At 46.7% G+C, this 27,837-nt stretch overlaps 2 protein-coding genes across 12 annotated transcripts; one reads left to right on the forward strand and one right to left on the reverse strand.

The window, feature by feature from the left end:
• Window positions 1–167: 167 nt before the first annotated feature.
• Znf692 (zinc finger protein 692) lies at window positions 168–8,675 on the forward strand. Of its 4 annotated transcripts, none has more exons than XM_027427373.2 (12): window positions 215–374; window positions 682–869; window positions 1,087–1,118; window positions 1,667–1,927; window positions 2,334–2,382; window positions 2,474–2,596; window positions 2,909–3,127; window positions 3,215–3,292; window positions 3,379–3,457; window positions 4,460–4,574; window positions 7,453–7,552; window positions 7,664–8,675. In XM_027427373.2, the coding sequence occupies exons 2-12, from the start codon at window positions 694–696 to the stop codon at window positions 8,031–8,033; spliced, it is 1,602 nt and encodes a 533-aa protein (XP_027283174.1). In that variant the 5' UTR covers window positions 215–374; window positions 682–693; the 3' UTR covers window positions 8,034–8,675. The 4 variants fall into 4 exon arrangements, with proteins under 4 accessions (XP_027283177.1, XP_027283174.1, XP_027283175.1 ...); XM_027427374.2 differs by having other exon boundaries at window positions 2,912–3,127; XM_027427376.2 differs by lacking the exon at window positions 682–869 and having other exon boundaries at window positions 168–374.
• Window positions 8,650–27,660, reverse strand: Znf672 (zinc finger protein 672). 8 transcript variants are annotated; one of them, XM_027427383.2, is made up of 3 exons: window positions 27,310–27,660; window positions 13,209–13,254; window positions 8,650–11,225 (listed from the first exon to the last, which is right to left on the reverse strand). In XM_027427383.2, exon 3 carries the CDS (start codon window positions 11,009–11,011, stop codon window positions 9,605–9,607), a length of 1,407 nt encoding a protein of 468 aa, XP_027283184.1. In that variant the 5' UTR covers window positions 11,012–11,225; window positions 13,209–13,254; window positions 27,310–27,660; the 3' UTR covers window positions 8,650–9,604. The 8 variants fall into 8 exon arrangements, with proteins under 8 accessions (XP_027283184.1, XP_035303081.1, XP_027283179.1 ...); XM_035447190.1 differs by having other exon boundaries at window positions 8,650–11,344; XM_027427378.2 differs by lacking the exon at window positions 27,310–27,660 and adding an exon at window positions 22,213–22,316 and having other exon boundaries at window positions 8,650–11,344.
• Window positions 27,661–27,837: the final 177 nt, after the last annotated feature.

Genomic DNA, 27,837 nt, shown 5'->3' on the forward strand with positions numbered 1-27,837 from the left:
GGGGGGGTCTAGCGTTCAGAAAGGGCTCTAGTTGACTTCAGGCGACGGATCCTGCAGCTCGCGTTTGCTTGGTGGCAAACAAGAGTCAGAGATGCTAATAGAGAAAGTTACGTTTACAGCACGATCCCATAAGTCTCATAAGACCAGGGCTAACTACAATTCCCGGCAGGATTTGCGTGGGGCTGCGCAGGCGCAGGCCCCTGGCTGCAAGACCGGACTGCAGCCGCCGACGCCGAGGGGGACGGTTTCTTCTTAAAGGAGAAACAGAGGCGGCGGCGCGCGGTGGGCCCCAGTCCTCCCCGGGCTCTCGGAGGGAGCACGCGGGACCGGGAGGCGCACGCGCAGTCTATGCGAAGGCGGGTTGGGTCGCGCAGGTAAGACCCCAGCGTGGGCCAGTGCTGGGCAGGCCTCCTCTGCATGAGAGACAGTCAAGAGGCCGAGGCGCGGCTGCATGCAGACCCTACCACCCGCAGACAAGGAGGGCAAGTTTCCCAGTGGAGGTCTCTTGCCCCTGCCTGCGACTTCTGTACCCTGAGTACCCACCCTGGCTCTAAGAATGGGTGGCTGGATCCAAGAGCCGCGAGTGCTTTGGAGGCAGTGTGGTCTGGCCCCCATTCAGCGCAGACGGAGCTGGGGCTGTGACTGCCCGGCACGTCCCGACAGCACCACGTCCTCCCGCAGGCCCGGGTGCGCATGGCCTCTCAGGTGGCAGATGCATCCCGCCGCCGGCGGGAGAAGCGTAGGCAGCTGGACGCGCGCCGCAGCAAGTGCCGCATCCGCCTGGGTGGTCACATGGAGCAGTGGTGCCTCCTCAAGGAGCGGCTGGGCTTCTCCCTGCACTCACAGCTCGCCAAGTTCCTGTTGGACCGGTTAGGGGCCGGGAGGGACTGGGGTGGGCACCGAGGCAGAGCCCCCAATCTGTTCCTACAGCCTTGGGTTTCTCGATTAGGCAGGGAAGGCTGCTCCTCCCCTCACAGCCCCAGCGAATAGGAGGTCTGTAGGGTTGGCCCCTTAAGTGTGTGCGTGCCTGGATGAGGGTGGTTGGCTTCCTAGATTCTGAGCTGACCCCGAGCTCTTCTCTGGCAGGTATACCTCTTCAGGCTGTGCCCTCTGTGCAGGTAGGTAAAAGATGGCAACAGGTACTGGTGGTGGCAGTTCCCAGAAACTTACGCCCCAAGAGAATTGGGTCAGAAGTCCTTAATGAGTTTCGAAGGGGACCAGCCCGAAATAACCTAGTGCAGCAGCCTTTGGGAAGGATGTGTGTCTAGACTTAAAGCCAAACCAAAACAAGAGCAAAACAAACAAGCAAACAAACCCAAAACTCTCCAGGGACAGAAGAGATGGCTAAGTGGCTAAGAGCGGGTGCTCTCTGGCAAAGGACCCAAGTACATTTTCTAGCACTCATGGCAGGGGCTCACAATTGCCTGTAACTACAGGGAGATCCAACACCTCTGGCCTCCAGGAGCACCTGCATTCATGTGCACGCCCCCAACACATAAAGCTAATTAAAAATAAGATTTTTTTTTTAAAAAAGAATACTTTAAAAAACGATAAACCAGATTTGGACTGAGGTTGCCCATGGCTTTAGAGGCATTCGGATTCTCTGAGTGGCTTTCTGGGTGAGAAGGGTTTTCAACCTTGCCTGACTGTATTATCTTACCTCCAGGTCCAGAGCCTCTGCCCCAAAAGGGTCTGCAGTACCTGGTGCTCCTGTCTCATAGGCACAGCCGGGAGTGCAGTCTAGTGCCTGGGCTTCGGGGGCCTGCAGGTGGCGATGGGGAGCTTGTGTGGGAGTGTTCAGCAGGGCACACATTCTCCTGGGAACCTTCTTTGATTCCTACTCCCGTGGAGGAGCCCAAGCAGCACCTCCTTTCACACACTACTGAGAGGACCTGGTGTTCAGGGGCCAGGAGGAAGGACCCTGAGGGTGAGTGGGGAAAGAAGGGTTTCGGAGAAAGAAAAAAAGCTCTCCAATCTTCTCTAGCTCATAACTGGTCTGTGAAAGTGATCTTATTATTATTTGTTAATTTATTGGTTGAGATAGGGTCTCATGTAGCCAAGGAGCCTTGAAGTCCTGGTCCTGCCTCCACCTCTCAAGTGCTGGAATTACTAATAATGATCCTTTTATGCCAGCAAGGAAATAGATCCTCCCATGGGTCGTTAGGTATAGAAAGCAAAACCCTAGAGTGATGGTATGCTACCTTTGACAGAAGCTGGAAATAAGGTTTAAAAGAGAACGCATTTGTAAAAAGCACCAGGTTGCCACTGGGAAGAAACTGTCCTCAGACTTTGAGCACAGGCCTCCTTCTCTTATGACCTGCTTGTGCCAGCAGGTTTGGAATGTGAACAGCATGAAAAGACTCAAGAAAGCAGGCTGTCCAGGTGAGGATGGGAGGTGAGGGGCAGGACAGACCTGCACAGGTAGTGGGAGTGCGGTGGCAGTTTCTCAGGATTGTCTTTCTTGAGCTTGCAGGGGAGTGGAATCCCCACTGGAGACCTTCCCAGCCCCGGGAGAGGAGCAGGATGTGGAAGAGGATGAGGATGAAGAGCCACTCAGTGATGCCAGCCCATGGACCTACAGCTCCTCCCCAGATGAGCCAGTTGGGATTGAGGGAGGAGGCTGAAGATTGAGAGAGGGAGGAGGCAGCTGGCCCCTGATAATTCAGAGATGTGTCAGCTGGAGGGATGGACTTGCTGCAGGGTGGGCAGGGTAGATGTTGGGGAAAGTGAACTGTAAGCTTTGAATTGGGAATATGGAAAAGGGATTAAGTCAGGCTTTGGGAGAGGCTGAGAACAGGAGAGCCTTCTGTGGGAGTTGGGATCTTTTCCATTTAGGGGTTAGGGCTTGGTTGGGGCTGACTGATTGCTCAGAGGGATAATGGCCTTCTCTTCCTGCTTCTCTTTCCAGCAGTGAACCAGATGTTCCTAAGCCACCTCCATCCCCTGTTACCCACACACCTAAGGAGGGAGAGATCCCGCCAGTACCTACAATTCTCCCTAGTCCTTGTGCTGTTCTTGCCTCTCTGGGTTCTACAGCTGCTCTGACATCAGAAGCTGAGGTGCGGCTAGAACTCAGTAGGACCCCTCAGACCTCTGTAGAGCTGCAAATGACCGAGTCTCTGGACAGGTAACGTGATGGCTGAGACAGAGAGGGCAGGGATGTCCTGGGATGTGTCACTCTTGAGGCCTTTGGCTGCTTCTTTGCTACCCATAGCCCTGGGAGTCAGGCCCAGTCTACTGCGAAGCCAACCTGGGATGAGGATACTGCCCAGATTGGACTCAGGAGAATGAGGTAGGACTGGGGAGATGGGGCTCTGGGGAGGGTCAGGAGTGAGGCAGAGTAGGTGAGAATCCTGCTGTCATTCTCCACATACACAGGAAAGCTGCCAAAAGAGAGCTGATGCCTTGCGACTTCCCTGGCTGTGGAAGGATCTTCTCCAACCGGCAGTATTTGAATGTGAGGGGCACAAGTTGAGGCCTGAGTGACTACTGGGGTTGGGGGTAGGGAAAAGACACCCCTGGGCTGAGGTGTAAATATAGTTTAGTTGCAGTGCAATTGTCTGGCATTTATAAGGAAACACACACAGTTTTTGGTGTAGAGGTGAAGGCCCAAGCTCCACAGTTGGTAAAGGCCTCTGGCTCCAAGTATAGGGAGGGCCAGAGAGATGGTGAGGTACAGGTAGACAGGATGGACCTGAGAAGGGTATCTATAGGTCAGCTTTGAGCCTTTTATGTAGGAGACTGCAGCAGCTGCTGCCGCTAACTATGGGAACACAGGATTAGGATGCAAGCGGCACCCAGGAATGCATGCTCTAGGATGTGACTAGATCACCCAAGAAGGACTTCCTTGTTGGGAAGTTCAGTTCGAAGTACCATCTGCCAGGTGGGGTGCAGCTCAGTGGTAGAGCACCTGCCTGCCATATGCCAGGTCCTGGATCATAACCCCAAACTGAAAAAAGAAAATAGAAAAAAACAAACAAGAAAATCCCCAAGCCTCCACAGAACCCTTTCCCCTCAACAGTGCTCTTTTGAGAGCCTATGAGGTCTATGTATTTCCAAAGCAGATGTAGGAGAAAACCCCACATTGGTATGGATAAATAGCATAACCAGAGACTGCAGCACACACTAATGTGGGTCATCATGTTCCGCCCCTGTCAGACAAGGTAGGATACACCATGAGTGTCATGCGGAGTGGCATTTTGTACAGGGAACTCTAGACATTGCAATGATGGTGTGTAGTGGGTAGGCATCCAGAGGGAACAGTTAAGTGGTCAGGGTGGGAGGAGAGTTGTGCTACTTAGGGCGTAGGTGAGGGTGGGGCCAGAAAGGTGGTCCAGACACTGATAGAACTGTGGTGAGGAGACAAGGGCAGAAGAGGAGCCTGCCTGCTCACCTAGCTCAAGCCAGTCTCCCTGGGGAAGCAGCCATTCTTTTGCCTCTTATCTCTGTCACCCATTAGCACCACAAGAAGTACCAGCACATCAACCAGAAGTCATTCTGCTGCCCCGAGCCAGCTTGTGGGAAGTCCTTCAACTTTAAAAAGCACTTGAAGGAGCATGTGAAGCTGCATAGTGGTGAGTGCTGGAACCCCTTCAGCTCCCCTGGGGAGGACCCCATCCCTTAGTCCCTGTATTGCCTCCTTGAGATTGTTACTGGGTTCTGGGTAGCCTGACCCTTGTGAAATGTCAATTCTTGTCACGTAGAGCCATGAAGAGATGGGAAAGAAGGGGAGGGTGGAAAGCAGGAAGGGCAAGCTGCTTCTGTGGCCAAAGAATCCTTGTAGCAAGACCTGAGGGAAGTGAGGAACGGAGGGCAGTACATGTAGGGAGCATCTGTATTCCAGGAACGGAGAGGAGGCCTTCAAGGCCACAGTAAGGATGGTGTGGCTTCTACTTTGGGATGAGACCATTCGAGGTTTTCCGCGGTGGGGAGATAGCTGACTTCCAGAGATGGCTGTAGCAGCTACGCAGAGAATCAGGGACCACAGATGAGTAGGGATGGGTGTACCCTGATGGTGATGGCTTGGGTTTGCCCATCATAGTTGGTAAGCAGTGGCTGAGGCTCCTATGAGAGTGTAAAAGGACTGTGTGAGAAGGAAGGGTGAGCCAGGGTGGGACTGGCAGGGAAAGAGGATGACTAAGAAGATTCCAGCCTGGGCAGCTGGGTCAAAGGTGATGAGTCCCTGAAAGCAAGGAAAGGGGCTGGTGGCATAGGACTCTGGGCTAATGTGTGTTAATCAGAGGTCAAGATTTGAATATAGGGTTTATAGAGTGAGCTGAAATCTGTCACGACCATGTGTGTAGTGTTTGGAGCCATGGGGCTGGAGTGTGCCTGCACAGGGATGGAGGGAGGGAGGAAGGTCTGACATGGTGCATCTGCCTTCAGAGGGTAGGCCGGGGGGTGGGGGGGGGGGAGGGGAAGAGAGGAAGGCAAAGAAAGTGGCACTAGAGGGCACTAGAGGAAGTAAGTGCAGAAACTGCTCCAGGAAGGAAGGAGAATAGGTTGACAAAAAACTGCAGCCCAAGGAAGGAGTGGGGACTAGATAACAAGACAGTGTGACAAGAGCTCTCCTCTGGGGATGACAGCCAGAGTGGAGTGGGTTCAATGCCAAGCAGAGCTGAGGAAGTGGGAGATGCTGGAGTTCTGCCGGGCAGATGAGCAGAGAGGAGTAAGGTCTCATATGGAAGGCTATAAGTTTAAGATGCAGAGTGGGAAAGGAAGGCTTACTGACATCAGGGTGGGTGGAGACTTTGATGAGAAGAGGTGAATCCTGAGAGACATGGAAGGCATCCACATATTCACATTATATGGGCAGGGGGGTACTAGATAACTGCCGGATTTGAGGGGCAAAGAATGGTACTAGGAGGCACAGGTGCTCTGAGAGGAGACTAGGGGTTTCCAGTTCGGCCAACCTCTTTCTCTTCAACGAGGCGGCCGAGCGGCAGACGCCAACATGCAGATCTTTGTGAGGGTGAGCCCAGTGACACCATTAAGAATGTCAAGGCCAAGATACAAGATAAGGAAGGCATCCTACCTGACCAGCAGACACTGATATTTGCCGGCAAGCAGCTGGAGGATGGCCACGCCCTGTAGGACTACATCAGAAAGAGTCCACCATGCACCTGGTGCTTCACCTTCATGGTAGCATCATCGAGCCATCCCTTCGTCAGCTTGCCCAGAATTGCAACTGTGACAAGAAGTGCGGCCACACCAACAACCTGCGCCCAGAGAAGAAGGTCAAATAAAGCTTCGGCCATACCTGGCCCATGACCCTGGGACTAAATAAAGTCCTCTTCCATTGACTGGGGGAAAAAAAAAAAAAAAAAAAAAAAAGAATGGTACTAGGAGTGTTGGAGAGAGCAGATGCTCTTCAGGATTCTGGATGGTGGCCACTGCAGAGCTCATCAGTGAAAGACCATGGGGAGGGTTGAATATTCATGCCCCATCTTAGAGGCCAGGGGTTAGGTTTGGCTTGAGTTGGACTTTCACCAAGCAAGTACTGGTAAGGGACAGGACAGATTGGTAATGTGAAAGAAGAAAACAACAGCTGTGAAAATGGAACTGAGAGGGAAGGGGCTGTGAGAAGGCTGTAGGGACGATGGGTGGCGGCCTGGAATTGTCACATTGTCACCCTGGACAAGGCAGGAGGAACTGGTTGGAGGCAGGATGCTCGAATGTCTGAGGTGGCATGGTACTTGGGAGTGGTGTCTGAGTGGAAGGTCTGAGGGTACGGGTACTGTGACAGCAGACACAGAGGACTTGAAGCCAGAGCTTGTGTTGTGAGGGGGTGATGGAGATGGAGAAAGAGTCTACAGGTGATGGCCAGGTCTTCAGAGAGCTGGTGAGATAGTCTGAAGGGCACCGCAAGAAGCAAGGATAATGTTTCTGTTCTAGGCATTTAGGTTTGGTGGCATAGGAGAGGAAGCACAGCAGCCTGAGAGCTGTGATCAGTAATGATGGTGATAGCAAGTGCTGTTGGAACTAGCAGGTTCAGTAAAAGGAAGACTGGCCACTTGCAGACATGGGACTGGGGGTAGCAGGTGGAATATGCACCTTGAGGATTTCTGGTTCTGGGGTATCCTTGGAGCTTGTACTGAAACCTTAACTTCTGACTCCAAGCTTGTATGTGGCTGTTACTTGGGGCTTCCTGTCCACACAAGGCTCCATCTTTCCATCCATTATTCCTTTGACAAAGACACACAGCCCAAGGCCCTGGATAGGAGAGTTATGCCTGTGCCCTAGAAGATAGTTGGCACTAGGGACTAAAGGTGACAAGAGTACAGTTTTAGATGCCCCACTGTCTGTCTCACTCAGTTTTCAGGACCAATCAGATACAGGATGTCCAGATGCTTATTAGGACCTAAGACTCCTGCCCCCAGTACTTACCTTCTGTTGGGGATGGTAGGCTAAAGCCTGAAGATAGATGACTGAATGTCCCTTATGTGCCTACAGATACCCGGGACTACATCTGTGAATTCTGTGCTCGCTCTTTCCGTACTAGCAGCAACCTTGTCATCCACAGACGAATCCACACAGGAGAGAAGCCCCTGCAGTGAGTGCCAGGGGCCATGGAGGGAGCTGGTATCTGGCAGCCAGGAAGTGGGCAGCAGAAACTCCAGGGAGGTGAAGGTGGACCAAGGCTTCTTCCTGTCTCTGGCTGCAGGTGTGAGATATGTGGGTTCACTTGTCGTCAGAAGGCCTCTCTAAATTGGCACCGACGCAAGCATGCAGAGACTGCTGCTGCCCTGCGCTTCCCCTGTGAATTCTGTGGCAAACGCTTTGAGAAGCCAGACAGTGTGGCAGCTCACTGCAGCAAAAGCCACCCAACCCTGCTCCCCACACAGGAGTCACCTGGCTCTTTGGAGTCTAGTCCTAGTGTCTCTGCTGCTGAACCCCTGCAATCTCCTGAGGGGCCAAGCCTTTCCTCCTCTTCTGACTCTAATCCTGCCCCTTCAACAGCCAGCTCTTTACAACCTGGGGTTCTAGACCCCAGGGATTCAGAGAAAAGTCAGATGGTGGTCCCCAGGAACTAGGTGTTAGGAGTGAAGTTGAAGGTAGGGCATGACTGGGCTCTAGACTTAGCCTTCCTAAAGGAAACAATAAATGGTTTTTTTTATACAAGTGTGGGCACAGCATATGCTTTGGTGCTACAGATTTAAGATTCTGGCAATCTTTGGAAAACAGATGTTAGCTGTGCCAGAGTGCAGCACAGAAGCTGACCCCATTCATATGCCCAATTTCTTTCTAGACTTTATCTGCCATGGTACTAGGGGCAGGCTGGACCAGGAGGCAGATGACTGTCTGTTGTCTAGCATTTGCCTCTAGCTGAGCTCTGCAGTTTGGCCTTCTGTTATAGAGCCAAGCCCTACAGCAGAACAACTGAACTAGCCTACAGTAGATGGGCTTTTGAGGTAACTGGACTGTAGGTCATGACTTGTCAATGAGTTGATCCTTTGATAAGTTCATAGCAGAAGGCCTATTAGGCAGTGAGGCCACAGTCCCTGAGGAAGTGCTTTTGAAGGGTACTCTGGTTCTGTATCCTTCCTGTATTTCCTTGCCCCGAAGTAGTTGGCCTCCCATGCCTTTACACTTTGCTTCAGGCTCACAGAAGTGGAACAAGTTGACAACAAAATGACACTATTGAAACCATGAGCTAAAATAAATCTTTAAGTTGATTTTCTCAGGCATTTTGTCATAGCAATGAAGAAACCACCACCAAAAGGGACAAGAACATGAAATTCATTTTGACAAAGGGTTTCTTGGTGTCACAAACCCAAACAAGTAACAATTTTACCAGCTATAAGCAGTCATTGACCGATTCCAGGCTTTATATCCTGCCCTTGCCCAGGACTCCAGGGAACTTGTTTCCTCGTGCCTTGAAGCTTCATCTGGAAATACCATTCTTTTGTTTCATATGGTGTCACTGGGCTTTATGGACCCATACAGTCTCAGGCTGCATCCCAAGGCAAATATTTCTTACCTGGCTAGAGAAAACTGTCCCAAGAGCCATTTATTGGAAAAAAAGATTACTTCTTTGTGTGTGCACATGTGCCATGACACATGTGGGTTCAAGGGGTCAAATTCAGGTCATCAGCTGGTGCCTTTACCTGCTTTTACCTTTTCAAGGGAGTAACTTGCAACAGATCTTGGACCTTTAATGAAGGGAACTATTCAACCCTTCCATACTGCCTTTGTTTCACCTCTGCAACTACGTGTCTCAAGCAAGAGAAAGTAGGAGTTATTAACAGGCAGATGCGAAGACACCTAACTGACCAAATATGTTGCCCGAAGAGCCAGGAAAGAAACTGAGCTCAGGCTCACACAACAGAGAGCACAGTGGCAGCAACAGGGCACGTCTAGACATCTGGTCTGTCTTGCATAGGGGTTTGTTTTTGGCTCCCTGACTCATGGTACTCAGAGTTGGGGAACATAAGGGTGGATGATGTTAGAGCTAGTGGGGATCTTGGTTTGGAGGCAAGGCAAGCTAAGCTAGGTAAATACCTAACAACAATGCAACAGCAGTAGGTCTGGCTTCCAAACCATCTGATATGCCCTTTTCCTTGGTGCTGAATGTGTGTTCACCCAGCTATCTCACAGGGCCCTCTTAGCAAGTTTCCTGAAATGGAGACATTAAAAGCTCTGATTTCTCCTGTTCTGTTGGCCCTGTGAGGGCAAGGGGAGGACCCACTGTCACCTCAGTGACTACAGTGGTGGTAGTAGTGGCTGCCACTGCAGCTGCTCGAGCACGTCTGTGGGACCGCTGGTGCTGTGACAGTGACCGGCCGTGGCTAAAGAATTTGCCACACTCCGTGCACTCTGCTGTCCTCTCACCTAGGTGTGTTTTTCTGTGCAGTGCAAGCTTGGAGGCAACACTGAAGGACTTGCCACACTCTGGGCACTTGTGTGGTTTATGACCTGCATGATTGCGCAAATGCACATTGAGGTTGGAGATGCAGGTGAATCGCTTGCCACACAGCTCACAGTGGTAAGGCTTTTCCCCAGTGTGTGTGCGCAGGTGTTTGGTGAGGTCTGAGCGGTCTGTGAAGCCTCGTCCGCACTCTGGGCATGGGAAGGGCCTCTCCCCTGTGTGGCTGCGCTGGTGTACCACAAGGTCATATCGCTGTCCGAAGCCCTTGCCACAAGTGGGGCACACATGTGGTCGTTCACCCTGGTGGCTGCGCTGGTGGCGCAGCAGGGTGGAGCTCTCACTAAAGCAGCGTCCACAGTCGCTACATGAGTATGGCTTTTCCCCGGTGTGTGTTCGCTGGTGCCGCACCAGCGTGGCACTCTCCAAGAAGCCCTTGCCACACTCTGGGCACTTGAAAGGCTTCTCCCCCGAGTGCCTCTGGAGATGTCGTGTGAGCGTGGAACTCTTGCCGAAGCTCTTACCACACACACTACATTGGTGGGCCTCAGCGCCTGGGTCGCTGAGGCTGAGGACTACGTGGATGCGGGAATGGTTCCGTAGCCCAGCACTACTACGGAAGGCTCTTGGACACTGTGTACAGTGGTGGAGCGGGCTGGGGGAAGGGGCAGTGGTAGTGGTAGTCTCTGGGGGATGCGCCCGAGCCAGGTGAAAAGGAAGAGCACTCTGCCGAAAGGTGCGGGCACACAGTGGGCAGCGGTGGGGCTTCTCAGGTGGGTGCTGATGGACCCGATGCAGCAGCAATGCAGGGATGTGAGGGAAGCGGCGGCCGCAGAGGCGGCAAGGGCAGGTGCGGCTACGCCTCCTGTGCGTCCCTAGGTGCAGGTCCAGCAGGCTGTTGTGATTGAAGCTCTGGCCACACTCACTGCAGACATACAGGGTCTGGCCAGCATGGGTCTGCCTGTGTGCACGCAGGTCTGAGGCTCGAGCATAGCGTTCACCGCACTCTAGACAGCGGAAACGCTTGTCACCACCATGGGCACGTTCATGCCGCAGCAGCACTGCACTGTACCGAAAGCTCTTGCCACACACACTGCAGGAATAAGGCCTTCCCCCAATCGCTGCCAAGCCAGGTACTGTGAACATGATGTCTACCTTTTCCAGCCAATAATTTGCAGTTTTAAGGCCTGGAAAATACCAGTGGGAAAAGGCTGTGGTCTTGAAAACTGGTGGGCAGATTCTTGGTTTCTTTTTTCAGCAGATGTCCTCACTGTCCCAAAGGCAGGTAGCAGCTGTATTCATCACTGTGATCCCTGTAGGGAGGTTACCCTCAGTTCAGCACTGGCTGCAACAGCTCTGGCTGGGGACACAGAAAAGGCACCTTGAACTCCCTAGGCCTGTAATGTATTAGCTAGTGTAGCTCTCAAGAGAGGAAAACCACACAAGTCTCAGAAATTCAGAGGAGTGTCTCTGTAGTGCCTGGAAAGGAAAGAGTGACTGATCACACCTGTCCAGGAAAGAAGCAGGTATGGATTTCAAGGAATGTGTATGGGGGGAGTTCTTTACTAGAACTGGGAACACTTAGCATTGCTGGAGAGGCTAAGAGGGAAGTGCCCAACCTGTTTTCTGGTGTGGTTGAAGCCCCTGGGGATTTCTCATTGCCTGGCATCCCCCCTTGGTCATTTCCTAATGCATCCCCTATCTACCAGAAAATAGTTCTGGCACAGGTGCCGATACAATGGGTGCCATAGCTATACTGATGTAAGGATCATACCTCATAATATATGTCCTGGGCTAGTGACAAATCCCAGGTCCCGAGGGAAGAGTCATTTATAAAGACAAACAGTTGAGAGATCAGTCTGCCTTTGTTTTTATAGGCATGGGACATCACACAATCTCTAGTTAAGTGTGCTCTTGGATCACTGAGGAAAAGCAAACAAAATGGCCAACAGTCATTTTCTTGTGGGAAATGGAAATCTATCCTAAAAGTCCAGCAGTGTTGGCTTGGCCAAAGAACCCATGGACTGGGCATCTACTTCTGTATGTAAGTAGATGAAATGCTTGGCCAACAGCAAACCTGAGCAAACTCTGTATCTGCTGATTCTCCATGATGGGTAGAAGGACCACCAGGGATATGTTCCTCTTGTTCCTTTTCTTTTTTTGGTTTTTCAAGACAGGGCTTCTCTGTGGCTTTGGAGGCTGTCCTGGAACTAGCTCTTGTAGACCAGGCTGGTCTTGAACTCACAGAGATCCACCTGCCTCTGCTTCTCCAGTGCTAGGGTTAAAAGGGTATGTCACCACACCAAGCAGGAGGAGTGTATTTCTTAAATAGTTATTTCCAAACATCAAAACTGGGGCTGGGGCAGGGTGTTGGTGGCGCATGCCTTTAATCCCAGCACTCGGGAGGCAGAGGCAGGAGGATCTCTTGGAGTTCGAGGCCAGCCTGATCTCCAGAGCAAGTGCCAGGATAGGCTCCAAAGCTACACAGAGAAACCCTGTCTCGAAAAACCAAAACCACCACCACCACCACCAAAACAAACCAAAAAAACCAAAACTGGGGCTGGAAAGATGACTCAGCTGTTAAGAGCACAGGCTGCCCTACCCCAATCTGGACTATTTTACACCCCAGACACTTTATTCAAAGACAATTTTTAAGTCCTGCAAAGCATGGGCACCTTTGCAGCCACAGAGCAGAATTCAGAGTGGTTAACTCTGAATCCTCTGGGGGATGGGGGGCTTTGCTCCTATTTTTTATTTAATTTTAACATTTATCTTATGTTTGTTTATGTGTATGCATATGTACCTGTTAAGGATATATGCATGAGAGTGTAGGTACCTAGAGACTAGAGGAGGGTATCAGATCCTCTGGAACTAGAGTGACAGGTAGTTCTGAGACACTTGAAGTATGTGCTGGAAACTGAACTTGGATCCCATAAAAGAGCAGTATGTACTCTTTCTGAGCCACCTCTCCAGCCCCTTATTTTTTATTTTTGAGTCAGGTCCTCATTATGTTGCCTAGGCTGGCTTTGAACTCGCCTCTACCTCCCGAGTGCTAGTCATTTAAAGGAATATTTGCATCATAAGACTAAAACCCAGTGGCTAGTTTCAAATGTCCAAGAACAACACTGACTCTGTGAGGCTGGCATCTCTCAGCCAGTGCTTCTGGGAGCTCATTCTCTCCTAGGCCAGTGCTTCCCAGGGAACACGCCAAAGGAAAGTAACCCAAACACACAACACATATATGCATACAAAAGGCAAAAAAAAAAAAAAATCATCTCTTCAATATAACGGACATGAGTGTAGGGTGTAAGCTTGCTGCTTGGCACTTTCACATCTTCCTTACCTCATCCCATTATGTGAGCAAAGAGGTCTGTTTCTGGAGTAGAAACCTGTAAAAAACAAACAAACAAACAAACAAAAAACCAATGCTTAGAACACTTAGAAATCACCCTAAATATCACTGACCTGAGAGTGAGTCCTTTTAAATAAAATTATTTATTTTTTAAAATTTAACTTCATTGTCTCTTTGGGAGTGTCCCATTATGCACCCCAATTTTACTCACCTCCTGGTCCCCCCATATTCTCCCTTCACCCCTCACAAAAGAAAAATAAAGTAAGCAAGCAAGCAAAGTAAAAAACAACAACAAAATCCCTGTTTCTGTTTCTTTCCTGCCTCCCCAACACTTCTTCATTTGTCCTGGTGTGGCATTGGAGGGTTTCATGTATCATATAGTATATCCCTTTGTCCCACTAGCTTTACTAGCAAATGTTCATTGCAATGAGTCACTGGTCTGGTGCAAGGCCTCTGGTTTCTGGTATACCATCATCACTGGATCCTCACCAGAACTCCTCTGGGATATCCTATGGGTATCGTTCCACATGACCAGTCTTTTCATGAGCTCCAACAGGTCCTAGATGGTAGATACTAGGCTGTGGGCCTGGATGGTAGTTGAGCTGGTCAGTCCAGGCCACTGGGGCCACCCACCTTGGGCGAGGGGGTAGAGTCAGCTCTCCTACACGCATGCCCTCAGGGCCGGTTCAGCCTCACCTGTGGTGAAGGGTGTGGGCCATCTCTCCCAAGTACAGGGACCTGCTCTCTTGCTGTTGTGGACATTGAGAGGCAAGGCCAGCTTTCCCAGGGCCAGCAAAGGGTGGGGCTGACTCAGCATGGCCCTGCTTTCACCTTACATAGTTCCTAAGGCCTCCTGGGGTAACAAAGGCCACAGACATCTATGAACACTCCAGCTGCAGCTGGACCATGGATCTGTCATGGCCCTCGGAGGCAGTTTGGGGCTGGATGACATCCTGACTCTGCTTGCAAGGGCTACTCAGGTGGCCACCAGATACCACCAAGATCTCAGGTTGCAGCCCCAACCCTGTGCCTCTATGTGACCTTTGATGGCAATACAGGACCCAGACTTAAACCTGACCCCAACTGGGGTAGGACCACAAACCCCAACATGGTCCTCAAGAGCAGCTGGTATGGATGTCACCACTGCCCCAGCATCAGTATGGCCCTAAGACATCAGCACAGTTGCTGTAGGGCCACAGACGCTGACATTGCCCTCAGCTGCAGCTCTGGCTCAGATATCACCATTACATTAAGAAGCAGTGCAGACCACTCAGTTCTGCATGCATCCTGGCCCTCTGACACCAACCTGGACTCAGGTGGCTGATCTGACCCTGGGCATCCTCATGGTGCTCGGTGGCAACACAAGCTACATGTCAATAGGACTAGCTGTATAAGGGCCAGGGAACCAGACATGGTTCTTGGGCAGCATCCTGGGACTGGATGACACCATCCTTGGTGAGGGCCATTATGCTGATGTGGAAAGACCACAGAAAGGACAAATCAGGAGAGATCAATTACGAATTCTTAATGATTTTCAGAAATTAACTGGCTACAGTCCACAACTAGATTGACAACTCAAGAACTAAGTAATTTATTTCAAACCTTACAGGTGATAAGGACTTAAATAGTCCAAGAAAATTGTCAGCTGAAGCTGGATGAGAATTGGCTTTGGCAGAAAAATTACAGGATGCACATGTGGACCATGTAGACCCACAGCTTAACTGTATTCTGGTTATTTCACCTTCTACACATTCTCCTACTGGAATTCTGGTGCAGAGAGAAGATAATATCTTAGAACAGATATTTTTACCACACAAAAATAAAAAAATTAAAGACCTATGTAGAAAAGGTTTCTAAGTGGATTCTGAAAGGAAAATGAAGACTTCAACAATTAGCAGGAATAGACCCAGCAGAAATGGTGGTACTTTTTACGAATGCTGAAATGTCCTCATTAAGGAGAGAAAACAAACACTGGCAAAAAGCTCAAAGTAATTTTTTGGGAGAGATTAACAACATATATCCCAAAGCAAGAGACTTCAGTTTATAATGAGAACTAATTGGGTCCTTCCTCACATTGTAGGGGGAACACCAATTTCTGGAGTCCCTCGATTCTATCCTGATGCAAACAAATCAGGAAAGGCCAGTTACAAATCAGAAAATTTAAGTAGAGTGACTAAAGCCCTTATGATTCTGTTCAAAAGTCAGAATTATATGCTATTTTCATGATGTTATTATATTTTCCAGAACCTTGACTCTCGATATGCAGAAAGGTTTACATATTGAAACTGCTGAACTTATTCCAGATGATTCAGAATTGACTTTGTTATTTATTCAATTACAAGAAATAGACAGAAATAGAAACCATCTCTTGTATATAACACATATCAGATCCCATATGGGTCTACCAGGCCTTCTAGCCCAAGATTATGATGAAATTATCAGCTATTGGTAGGAAATATGCTGGAAGCCTCACAATTTCAGAGGAAGCACCACGTTAATAGCAAGGGTTTGGAAAAAAAAAAATTCTCTTTTGGCAACAAGCCAAGGAAATTAAAGGAACTGTCCTACTTGTTTTTTGTATAACCAAACTTCACTACCTACAGGAAGTAACCCAAAGGTTATTCAAACAAATGAAATTTGGCAAATGGATGTGTTTCATTTTTTGGAGTTTGGAAAATTAAAGTATGTACACCATACCACAGATACATACTCAGGATTTCAATGGGCAACTGCTTTGAGTTCTGAAAAGGCTGATTCTGTTAACTATACATTTATTAGAAGTTATGGCCATCATGGGGATACCTGTATAAATTAAGACTGATAGTGCTCCAGGATATGTCTCCAGTAAAATGGAAGGTTTTTTTGCATATTACAACATACAGCATGTTACAGGTATACCAAACAATCCTAAAGGGCAAGCAGTTAGTTATAGTAAGATCTAATCGAACACAAGAGGTAATAAAGACCCCCAGAGATAGATTGCACAACGCTTTATTAACTTTAAATTTTCTAAATGCTAATGAGAAAGGAACAACAGCTGTGGAGACATTAGATGGTAGAAAAAAACTGAATTAATTCAGCCTGTATACTTTAAAGATGTTTACCTCAGAAAAGAAACCAGGATATGTGTTATGTTGGGGAAGAGGTTTTGCTTTTGTTTTCACAGGAGAAGAAAACCTATGGATACCATCTAAACTGATAAAGCTTAGATCTGAACAAGAGAGACCTCTTGATTAGAAGAGGCAATAATTCGTCAGACAGCATAACCATTCAATATAAACTAACTTATAAGACTAACAAATGCTTTTCATTTGATCAGATATAACTTGCCAAAAGGGAACCTCCCCAAAGTTAGGGTTGAGGTAGAGTTTTGTTTTTGTGTTTCCAGGAGAATGAAGGCATCTGACTAAGGAATCTGAAGACCACTGGACAAATGAGACATCTGAAGAAAAAGGTCGAATCATTCAGAGAAAATGTCTCAAGAAAGAGTAAATAGGCCTACTCATGTATCACATTTCCAACAAGATAAAAGTTCATAAATCTTTCCAAGTATTTGTTTCTGCTGTTCTCTACAGATATAAAGTGCAAATGGTCTTTTTATAGTCCCAGTTCAATTAAAGGGAGTGTAGCTCTCTCTTTCTCTAAACCCAAGCATGATTGTCAAAGAAAATCCAAAATCTATGTCTCATGTGAGAAGAGCCACCTGACATGGGAGAGAGAAAAAAAAAATCAAAATTAAGGAGTAAAACCAAAATTCTTTGGTTTTACTTTGGTTCTCTAAAACTTTTCTTCTTTTTTATTTTAGACAGGGTTTCTGTGTATCCTGGCTGTCTTGGAACTCACTCAGGCTGGCCTCAAACTCAGAGATCCAGTTGCCTCTGTCTCCTAAGTGCTGGATTAAAGGCATGCACCACCACTGCCAGGCCAAAACTTTTCTTAAGGTATAAATATTATCTCAAAATTTATAAGATTAATATATATTTACATTAAACTTTTTGTTATCATATTAATGATCATATAGAGTACTAACTCTAAAAAAAAAGCTTCATCTAGCTTTCTGTACATGATTTCGGGTTTGAGTGTCTATCAGGTAGTTAGGAATTAAGCTTGTACTCTGGATGTACTTAACAAATTGTGGTCCTTTAACCTCTTTGAGATCTGCTGAATGTGACAATTAAAATGTTTAAAAGTTTAAAAGTTTTCTGCAGTGAACCATGACCATTCCTAACAGTGATTCTTGAAGTCTCCAAAAGGAGGATGGGCCCCACAACGATGATTCCACCTGGATTGTGGTAATGCCACCAAGCTAACAAACACCACTTAAAGATAGGCTTTGGACTATGAACTACTCAGGACATTTTCAAGGTGGCTAGCTGAAATGGTTCAGCCACACTGACCATTATAGCCAGGACTTGAGATAAGCCCTACACTTTCACATTACATAGAGACTAGACAATAAATGATACAACTAACTCTCCCAGGACTTGGTAATTATCCCATTTTTTTTCAGGGTCCCCTAAAGATGTCCCCAGACAACAGGAAGTAATTTTAGGAACACAATGCCCATATTCCCAAGAGGTGGAGTGGGCGGTTTTTGGTCATTCAATGGGTTATTGATATTTGTCATTGGTTACAAGTTGTTATTGGTAATGGTCAAGAAAAAAGTTGAACAAAGATTAGAATCAGGGATCTTGTTCTGAAAAGAAAACGGGGGAATATAGAAATGATAGGATAAAAGGGTATTTTATTGAGCCTAATTCCCCCCCTCCCCCAAGACAGGGTTTCACTGTATTGTTTTGGAGGCTGTCCTGGAACTCACTCTGTAGACCAGGCTGGCCTTGAACTCATAGAGATCCACCTGCCTCTGCCTCCCGAGTGCTGGGACAAAAGGTGTGCGCCACTAGCGCTATTAGTCTTAAATATTTTACACTGGTATGGATTTTTGTATATTGATATAAATTTGAGGTTATTTTTGTTATACTGCATACAAGTTTAAGAGCAGAAACATGTATACAGTATAATACAAATTTAAGGCTATTTTTTGTTAGAATCTACTGTACCTACATTTCTACTCATCTAAGGTATTGTACATATACAGCTCATTCAACAACGTAACATAAATTTCTAGTCCTTGAAAGTTATTACAAACTATTTAAGGTAATAAAGAAACACAGGTTAGTAGTTAGTCACTTATTACAATCAAACTTGTAGTCATGTTAGGTATCTTTTCAAGGTCAAATATGTATTTTAGATAGACAGGTGGCCTTCAAACACTTCAGAAATCTATAGTATAAGGTGTTTAAAATGTTTTAATAACATAAGGTTTTTTATGACAATGAGACATTTCTGCTCCTGGTAGCACCAATCTACTTCAAAAAAGGATGATGGACATCAAAGAAACTCTACATGGAGTTTGGTTTCTTTGTGGCAAAAGTTAGCCACTGGGCAAGAAACTGCCCTTGCTTTGACTGCTGATAGTATGGTGTCCAAATTGGACAAGCAGGACACAGAAGAATGTAACTGCTGAACTTTCCCAAGACAAGTGGAACAGTCCTTCAAAATTCCAGAAAAGTCTGTCAGATATTCTAAGCCTACAGGCTGAAGATGAATGCCCCAACATTATAGAGAAACCTTGGGTGGCTGTTCAGGCAGCTAGCTTTTTCTGTAATTTCTTAGTTTTAGAGTTGTTTGCTCTGTACTTCTTATTTACTCAGGTAATATATCCTTCTCAGGTCTCTGATGGAGTCGAAGACTAGATAGTTTTCCTTATTACCAAACTCAGAAAAGAAACTCACAAAAGAGGTGTAAATTATGTAAGGTTGAGAGACATAAAAAGTGTTTTGGGTTGGTAATACAAGTTAGGATACAAAGTAAATTAAGTATAACACTTTGGACTCACCAAAATAGGATAATAAAGTATTTTCTCTGAATTTGTCAAATGCAAATGTACTGGACATTTTTAATGTAATTCTTACCTGTATCTATTTGTATAGTTATTGTACTTATTGTTTATAGTTTTACTACATAAGTTAAAATCTTCCTTTTTGTTTCTTTTACGACAAAAAGGGAGACATATGTTGTGATATTCTGATTGTGTTCTGCCAAATAAAGTTGGCTTGAAGTCAGAGGGTGGAGATAGCTACTAGCTGACCAAACTAACCACAGAGTTTTTGCAGGGCAGTAGACAGACTGGACAGGAAGTAGTAAAGTGGGGCAGAGAGGGTCTTGACCCTTTTGGAGGAAGGAATGGAGCAGGTAGGAAAGGACTGGTGGCTTCTCTTCTCCTTCTCTTCTCTTCTCACCCTGATTCCTGAATTTTTATTGATAAAGAATATAATCAGAATAATGCTCACCCAAGATTCAGGTACATTCATCTTAGGGCCCTGGCCAGGAAATGAAACTCAAATGATAGACAGGAACTAGGAGGAGGAATGGACTGTGGCTCTCTCTAGGGAAGTGACTCTTCTGTTGGATTCTTCCTACCTCTGAGAAGCGGAAAGACACTATTGTCCCAAAGGTACTGTGTCCCTGACCCCTGAAATTAGGTAGAGGCCAATTACCCATTCTTTATTGGGTAGTATGTCAGTAGAAAGATTTATGGCCAGTGTGACATATTCAAGGAGCTGGCAAAAATAGGAGTGACAAATGCTTTCATCTCAAGAACCAAGTCTGATCATAATCCAAATCTGAATCCAAAGTTTTTCTTTTACAAAGACTGAGATCTGGGAAGGTTAGAGATTAGTATGTAGGTAGGGAGACAATACAGACAGCAAGAGCTTATCCTCTGTCTCTAACAAATGGGCAAAACTGAAAGCTAGAAATCTCAGAACAGGGAGAACATGGGAGAAGAGACTAGTAGGTCACTTGTATCTTTTCTGGGAGCTCCGATGAATTGGACACAAGTAACACACTCTAGGCTGTAAAATATGATGTGGAATCATGTGTCAATTAACAATGTGATGAGTCCAGAAAATGTGGGCTCGTCACTGTAAGCATCACACAATTTACTTATACAAACTCAATTATGACAGTACCAGGTGATCCAATCTTAAGGGATCACCAACATACAGATTAAAATGCCATTTTGTGGCAAGTAGTTGTATTAGTCTAGTATCCAGCTCTTTCAAATCTCATCCCCCCCCCCCCCCCCCGTGTGTGTGTGTGTGTGTGTGTGTGTGTGTGTGTGTGTGTGTGTGTGTGTGTGTGGTCTGTCTGTCTGTCTTGGATAGCTGAGTTGGGTTTGAACTGTGGAGTTCCCTGAAAAAGCTACATATATGCAAAGTGATTAGAACTTGCATGATTATGAAGACTTGGGAATGCAGCAGATAGAGAGCCCAAAACATCTTGTGTCATCTTTAGTCCTTGTAATAGCCATTCATCACCCACCTCTGCATCTGACCTAAGATCCTTTACAATGTATCAATTTAAGAGACTGTTATTTTCTAACTTAGAAGCTAAGTATGTCACCAGATAGCATCTAAAACCTATAGCATGGGCGGGTAAGATGGCTCAGTGATTTTAACAGAGCCTATTGTTCTTGCAAAGGACCAAACTTTGGTTGGTTCTGAACACCCACATTGGGTGGCTCACATGCCTATAACTGCAGCTCCAGGGGGCCTGATGCTTTCTTCTGACCTCCATGGGAGAGTTCATGTATACACACACATACACATACACTCAACCACATAAATAAAGCTAAATCTTAAACAAAAATCAGTCTTCCCATCCCTTTTATTTGCAGGTTTTTCTCATCTGCTACCTTTATTTTAGGGAATACTTTTTTTGTAGACAAGGTCTCATGTAGCTGAAAGCTGTCCCTCAAACTTGCTACCTGATCATGGTGGCTAATAATACAGGAACTTGTTTGTTAAGTTTGTCTCTTTTTTTTTTTTTTTTTTTAAACAACAACAACAACAACAAAACCAACTGCTACTCTGAGGCTGCAAGACTGGTAGGGGTGATAAATTTTTCTTGGGTGTTTTTTCCTTTTTTTGCAAGACAGGGTTTCTCTGTGTAGCCTTGACTGTCCTGGAACTTGCTCTGTAGACCAGGCTGGCCTCTGACTCAGAGAGTCAGCGTGCTCCCACCATCTCCATCAGCCTTAGTAGTCATTTATCTCTCACCTCTGTATCTAACAGCCTTTGAACCATCAGGTAAAGCCTTTGGAAGACATTAACTTACACCATTAGCTCCCACTAACCTGAAAGCTAAGACTATAAACACACAGCATCTAAAACTTACAGCAGCTATCTCCCCAATTCTGCTGTAGCCTGCCTACATCTTACATTACCTTTGAAGAATCGTTTGATGTTGACAAACCTGCTTAGAAGGACCAGAAAGGCAAGCTTCCAAGCTCTGGCTCTTCCATGATTAATTGTGCGACCTTGAGGACAGGACTTAGGTTACCTGTCTCTATAACCTGGGATAACTCAATACAGGAAACCAGTATAGTTTTCTATGAAAAGCGAAAGAACAAAGCAGCCATAAACCTGAGAGAACAGAAGTTGTGCAGCACTCGCGATTAACTCTTCATGACCGTCCTTATTTAGGCAGGCCCTGAATCAGAGGCTTAACTTACTGGCCGACAGCCTGCCAGGTCTTTCTGACTTTCTCGCTCGGCCCCAGAACCCTGTAACATCGAGTTGGTGCACGCGGGCCTTCTTTAGCTACAGGCGGGTGCTGGCACCTGGGTGACCTAAACTGCGGGGCGCGCAAGCACTGAGGCAACACGACGCGCAGCACCCGCTTCCTCGGGTCTCCTGAGGCTGTCACTACAGGCCGGTGGCTGTAGTCGCCCCGTGACCCGCTCTGGCAGGCAGACGATTTCAGGACGCGCGGTCGTCCCGGAGCGGCCTGCACAGGCGCACTGGCCCGCCGCGCGTGCGCCGCTCGTCGCCCTCCGGTCCGGACCGCTGGACCCGGGGTGGAGGGGAGACGGCGGCCGTCGAAGGTCGCGGCCCCGCCCGCCCTGCCTTGTGGCCCTCAGCCCCCTCACCAGTCACCGGAGGGCCGCTCCAAGCTGCGTTCGCCTCAACGCGTTAGGGACGGTGCAGGGCTCAGCGTGGGGAGGAAGGGGCGGGTGCAGGCAGGGCGGGGCCAGAAGACAGCATGCTGATTGGCTTGCTCTGCCTGCCCGGTCACCACATCGCTGTCGCTGGTGCTTCGATCCTGCGCAAGCGCACTGTTGACCTGACCTGGCGACGGTGTCACCTGCTAGGCTCAGTTAACTTGCCTCCCGTTTCAGGTGTCCCTTCCTGCCACTCAGAGGAAGGGGTTCCGAGGCTACCTGGAGACGGGTCAAGGCCCGTTACCAAGTTTGTGCCTTCCTATACAGTGAGGCCAGACCGGATGTCCACTATCTTGATTCATCTTTACCATTGATTAGTGACCTGCCCAAGAGCACTGCCAGAGACAGCGGTACTCCTGTTCTGCTGGTCAGGTGCCTTAGGCTGAAGCATGTGTGAGTGGAGAAGGCTCCCAACACTGTAGAGCAAGGATGCAAGCAGCCTAGGACGCCTAGGAGTGAGGCTCAACTCCAAACTCTAAACCTGCTGTGGAATTAGCTCAATTGGCAGATCGTTGAAGTAGTCAAGGTCCGGAGTTTATTTACCAGCACCACATAAAACACATTGGTGCTACGCAGCCTTAAAAATTCAAGTACACCAAAAGTGGAGGTAGGAGGATCAGAATTCAGTCATCCCTTGCCTCTGCAATTCCTAGCTAGTATAGGCTACCTGAAACTGTCAATTCGATAAGATGTAACATAACCTGAGCAATCTGGTTGACACGCCGGCAAAGTTGTGAGCCATTTTCACGGAGGTACCATTTTATGGATTGGGTTCTGTACTATGCAGGATACATCCATTCACTCTGTTCATGATTGTGATGTGGGGCAACCAGTTGCCTTAAGTTCTTGCTGCTGTGACTCCTCCGCGGTAATGGAATATAACCTAGAGTTGTACGTAAGCTAAAGTCTTGCTCCATTTAGTTGCTCTTTGTCAGGGTGTTTTACTACAGCATCAGACATGAAATAGGTACAGCCTTATGTTGAAATAACAAAAGTGTACCTTAAAAGTTGTTTTTGTATGTGTGACTTCTATTGTAACAACTTCACAGTTTACTTTTAGACAACAGATTGAAAAGTCGATGGCACAAAATAAAAATATGGCTTTGTAGTTATGTACGTGCAGGCTCTGTTTTATGGTGGTTTCAAGGGTGTTATCTTCTAGGTGCAGACAGTGAACTGGCACAACCAGATGTTACATATGTTTGTAGTGACTTGAGTGAAAGGCAGCGTTTATTGAGGTTTTAACTTGTTATTGCAAAACAGGTAGGCTTTGTTTTGGGATGGTCTCACTATGTAGCCCTGGCTGGCCTGGAACTCAGACTAGGGTGGCTCCAAACTCACAGAGATCTACCTACCTCTGCCACAGCAAAATAAATAAAAATTAAAACAGAACTTCTGAGACAAACTACATATGAAGGATGGTTGTTCAGCAAAAAAGTGGACAGGTGACTACATCTTCGTTGAGGTACTCTGCTTAATTTGTAGGGAATTCATGCAAATTTTCTAAGACTATGACTTGAAAGGCATTATATTCAAAGACACACTGCCAAATTAGGTGCTTACCAAGGGTTGTGCTGTAAGGAAAAACAGAACTGGGAAACTTCATTTTGGTACACCTTCCTCGTCTCTTTTCAGTTACTACCTGCCATTTTTCAAATGGAATGTAGAGCTGCAATCTGACATTCAAGTTAAAGGAAAATTTGATCATATCTGACTTTTATAGGTTTCATCTTCCTAGATACAGGCATCACTCACCTTAGGATCATACCTTATTCATGGCAGCAGTTACATTTGAGAAACTATTTTCAAGAATGAAGTACAACTAAGAGTAAAGTTAGAATAAAAATCGGATGAACATCTGGGAACTGAAACTAATTCCACAGAACTAGATATTTATGTATTAGATCTCCAAATATCCCACTATCTGGGACCTGCCCCTTGATCTTAAGACTTTCTGAACAGAATGCTGCAGAATTAGAATTATTATGCAAAACTTTTTTGCTTATATATGCAAGCAGAAATCATCAAAGTTGTACATGGACCCCCCACCTTTTTTTTTGCTAGTGTTGTGTATTTACTAGGTAAAATGATAGTTCTTGTCTAGTGTGGACCAGAGAAGACAAAGGGTTAGATACCAGCTGTAGAGCAAGAAGAGTGGTGCAGGGCAAGATTTCTAGGAAGTGGAGTGGGTAAAGATTTTGGGAGAGCTAACAAATCATGGGACCCCTCTTTTCCAGTAGAATGAGGCGTGAACCCAGACCCTTAAATATGCTTGGCAAGTGCTCTATCACAGAGCTACATCCTCAACTAACTTTTCACAAGCTTCTACTGGTGCCAGGGTGTCTGCACATGGCTGGCTAATGGAATATAAATAGAACATTACATGCCCTATCCCAAGAGTGTGAGCATCCCTTCAGTGGGAATGGCAGAACCAGCTGCATCACATGAGCCCTGTGAATGTAGAAGGCTTGCTGTTACTACCATGTATGGGTGGAATCCGGTTTTATTCATCATGTTACTAATGACTAAATATGTTTTCCAATATGTTTCAATTTCAGTCCCCCATGCAAAACATGTCTGCCTCCTGCATCTCATTCTTTTCCAAATAACTTGATAGTGGTCAACTGAGTTTTCAGTGGTGGAAAGAACCAAGTAAAGCAAAAGTGGATTAACTAAGTCCTGAATTGCAGACCTCAGTTTTTTTTTTTTTTTCAGAATGAAGGTTTTAATTAATCTCATTATTAATGGGAAAGCTTATCAAAATAGATTTCAGGAAATTAAAGAAGGTAAGCAAAAACTCACCAATAACACCAACCATACAAATGATTCTAATGGCTTGGCAATCATCTTTTTTTTTTTTTTTTGGTTTTTCGAGACAGGGTTTCTCTGTGTAGCTTTGGAGCCTATCCTGGCACTCGCTCTGGAGACCAGGCTGGCCTCGAACTCACAGAGATCCGCCTGCCTCTGCCTCCAGAGTCCTGGGATTAAAGGCATGTGCTACCAACGCCCGGCATGATGTCTTAGTCTTTAAGGATGAAATTAGGCAAATATAAGGTTAGGGAAAAAAATTTGGTTATGTCACAAACTAATGTATATACCAATGTTTACAAAGCAGAGGCAGAGGATCATGGCAGTTCCAGGGCTGGAGTACAGTGAAACCATCTCAAAAACTTCCCAACAACCTGCTACTGCTGCTGCTAGCCCTCTAAGGTCCTTCTTTTCTGAGTCTTGCCTGACAAGCTATGCCCCCTCTCACTTTAATGCTTTTAAATTTTATTTTTTTTTAACTTTTAAAAATCTATGCACATATGCATGTACACCACATGCACTCGGTGCCCACAGAGACCAGAAAAGGGTGTCAGAGGCCCTAGAATTGGAGTTACAGATAGTTGTGAGCCACCATGTGGGTTCTGGGAATTGAAGTTGAGTCCTCTTAAAGAACAAATCAAGTTGTCAGGCTTGCACAACAACGACTTTATCCATTGGGCTTCTCAGCAGCCCAGACCTTTGTTGTCATCTTTTATCTCCCTCACAACATACCCTAAACTATCTTCATTAAAAACTAGTTTTTTTTTTTGCCAGGTGTGGTAGCTCATGCCTTTAATCCCAGCACTTAGGGAGGAGTCAGAGGCAAGTGATCTCTGTGAGTTCCTTGGCAGCCAGAGCTACAAAGTGAGACCCTGTCTCAAAAACCCAAATACAGTAATAACAATAGCAACAATAACAACTAGTTTTCCTTGGTCTGGAGAAATGGCTCAGTGGTTAAGAGCATTTGCTCTTGCAGAGAACCTGAATTTAGTACCCAGCACTCACAAAATGGCTCACAACTTCTACAACTCCAGTTGTAGGAGATCCGACATCTTCTTTTGACCTCTGAGGCATGCGTGTAGTACACATACATACATGTAGGCAAAACACTCCTGACACAGAAAATAAACAAAATCTAAAAAGAATTTAAAAACTAAAACTTCCAACTTCTGCTGTGCTAGAACTGAACTCAGGAGCTAGTGCCTCCCACATGTAGACAAGTGTTGTATTAGCAGACTCTATTTTTACTTTTCTTGGAGATAGTATCACACTGGCCCTTGATTCTTGGAGAAGGACACTCCTAAAGTGTAAGAAATACGTACATTATCATAAAGGGACAAAGGAAGGATTCAAAATTGTAGGTTTTTTAGTAAGTGCTCTAAGAAAAGTCAGTTGGTAACCTGTTATTGGCAACCAGGTGTTGCCCAAAATAAACAGTACTGTTTATGCTATGTTTATTAGAAAAAGACTAGGCCTCCATCTCTTAGTCTTGGAGACTTGAAAATGATTCTTTGGTCTAACTTTAGTCGGGTCTCTTTTCTAGGCCTACCTGTAGGCTATCTTGTAAAACATAGTTTTAACAAGGAACTTTGTGCCATCAGGCTCCTCAGTATAGACATAAGCCTTCCAGGATTGTCTTCAGCAAGAATCCACTTAGGTTGGCTTAAACCAGCTCCGTTTTACCCTACTGTTTCCTCTTATCAATTTTCTGTTCACTGACCCCAATACCGATCTTTGACTATAAACTTCACTTTGTTCACGCTGCAGCTGGAGTCCAACCGCCCCCATTGTATTACCCCTATATCTCGGTTCTACAATTCTTATACAGCCTTCCTTGTCGTTCTTTAACAAACAGCAATGCTGTTTCACACGGAGCAGAATCCTAACGTAACCTAGAAGCACCTAGAACGACAGTGGCCTTATAGCATCGACAGTGACTAGTCCTGTAAACAAATCCTTTTACTTCTCTGACTACGGGACCCCAGTTCTCCTTCTACATTCACATTCCCCTTAAAGCACCTAAAGACCCCTACACAAACAGGAATGCAGTTCTTGACTAAACAAAATCTTTTCTTAACCGCTTTACCAAACATGGGTTGTGTCCTACAGAACCCAATGGAATGGGAAGAGAACTTGGCCCAGGTGCGTGCTTCATCTCCAGGGAAAAGCCTGATCCGGCTGAAACAGTCAGGCTAACGTACCAAGCAAACACCCCACCTTGCAGCTCTTAGCCGCGGTCCTTCTTGCCTAAATAGCAGGGGCATCCAGAGCACCCATTTATGGAGTAGGGAGTGATACACTGGGCGAAGTTCGAGCCTCCTCGTCGTCCTCCTGAAAGCGAGCTAGCGCTGAGATCCTCGGCATTCACGGCGTAGCTGGCGTCCAGTGAGGCCCGCTACTTAGCGGGGGCGCCGGCTGCAGGGATCGGGAGAGGTTCGCTCACCTTTCCTGACCCAGAGTCCGCCGGCCCCACTGACGCGAGAGCAATCATCTTTGGATAACGACAGCTGTTTTTAATAGTAATCCCTAGAGAGCAGAGGCCACCGAAACCGGAATCCTGCAAACCATTCCCTTCCGGTTCACGCCTGGAAGTGACTTGTCTACTGCCACCGCCTCTATGCCGTAAAGCAAGATGGCCACTCTCTATTACGACCCTATTGCTAGCACTTCTCTTGTCGAGAGGTACTATAGGTCTCCATCACCCCCTGAAGTTCTCCTCGGAATCTCATATTCATGCATTCATTT

The sequence above is a fragment of the Cricetulus griseus genome, chromosome 7 (genome assembly GCF_003668045.3).
Source record: "Cricetulus griseus strain 17A/GY chromosome 7, alternate assembly CriGri-PICRH-1.0, whole genome shotgun sequence".
Classification (NCBI taxonomy): Eukaryota; Metazoa; Chordata; class Mammalia; order Rodentia; family Cricetidae; genus Cricetulus; species Cricetulus griseus.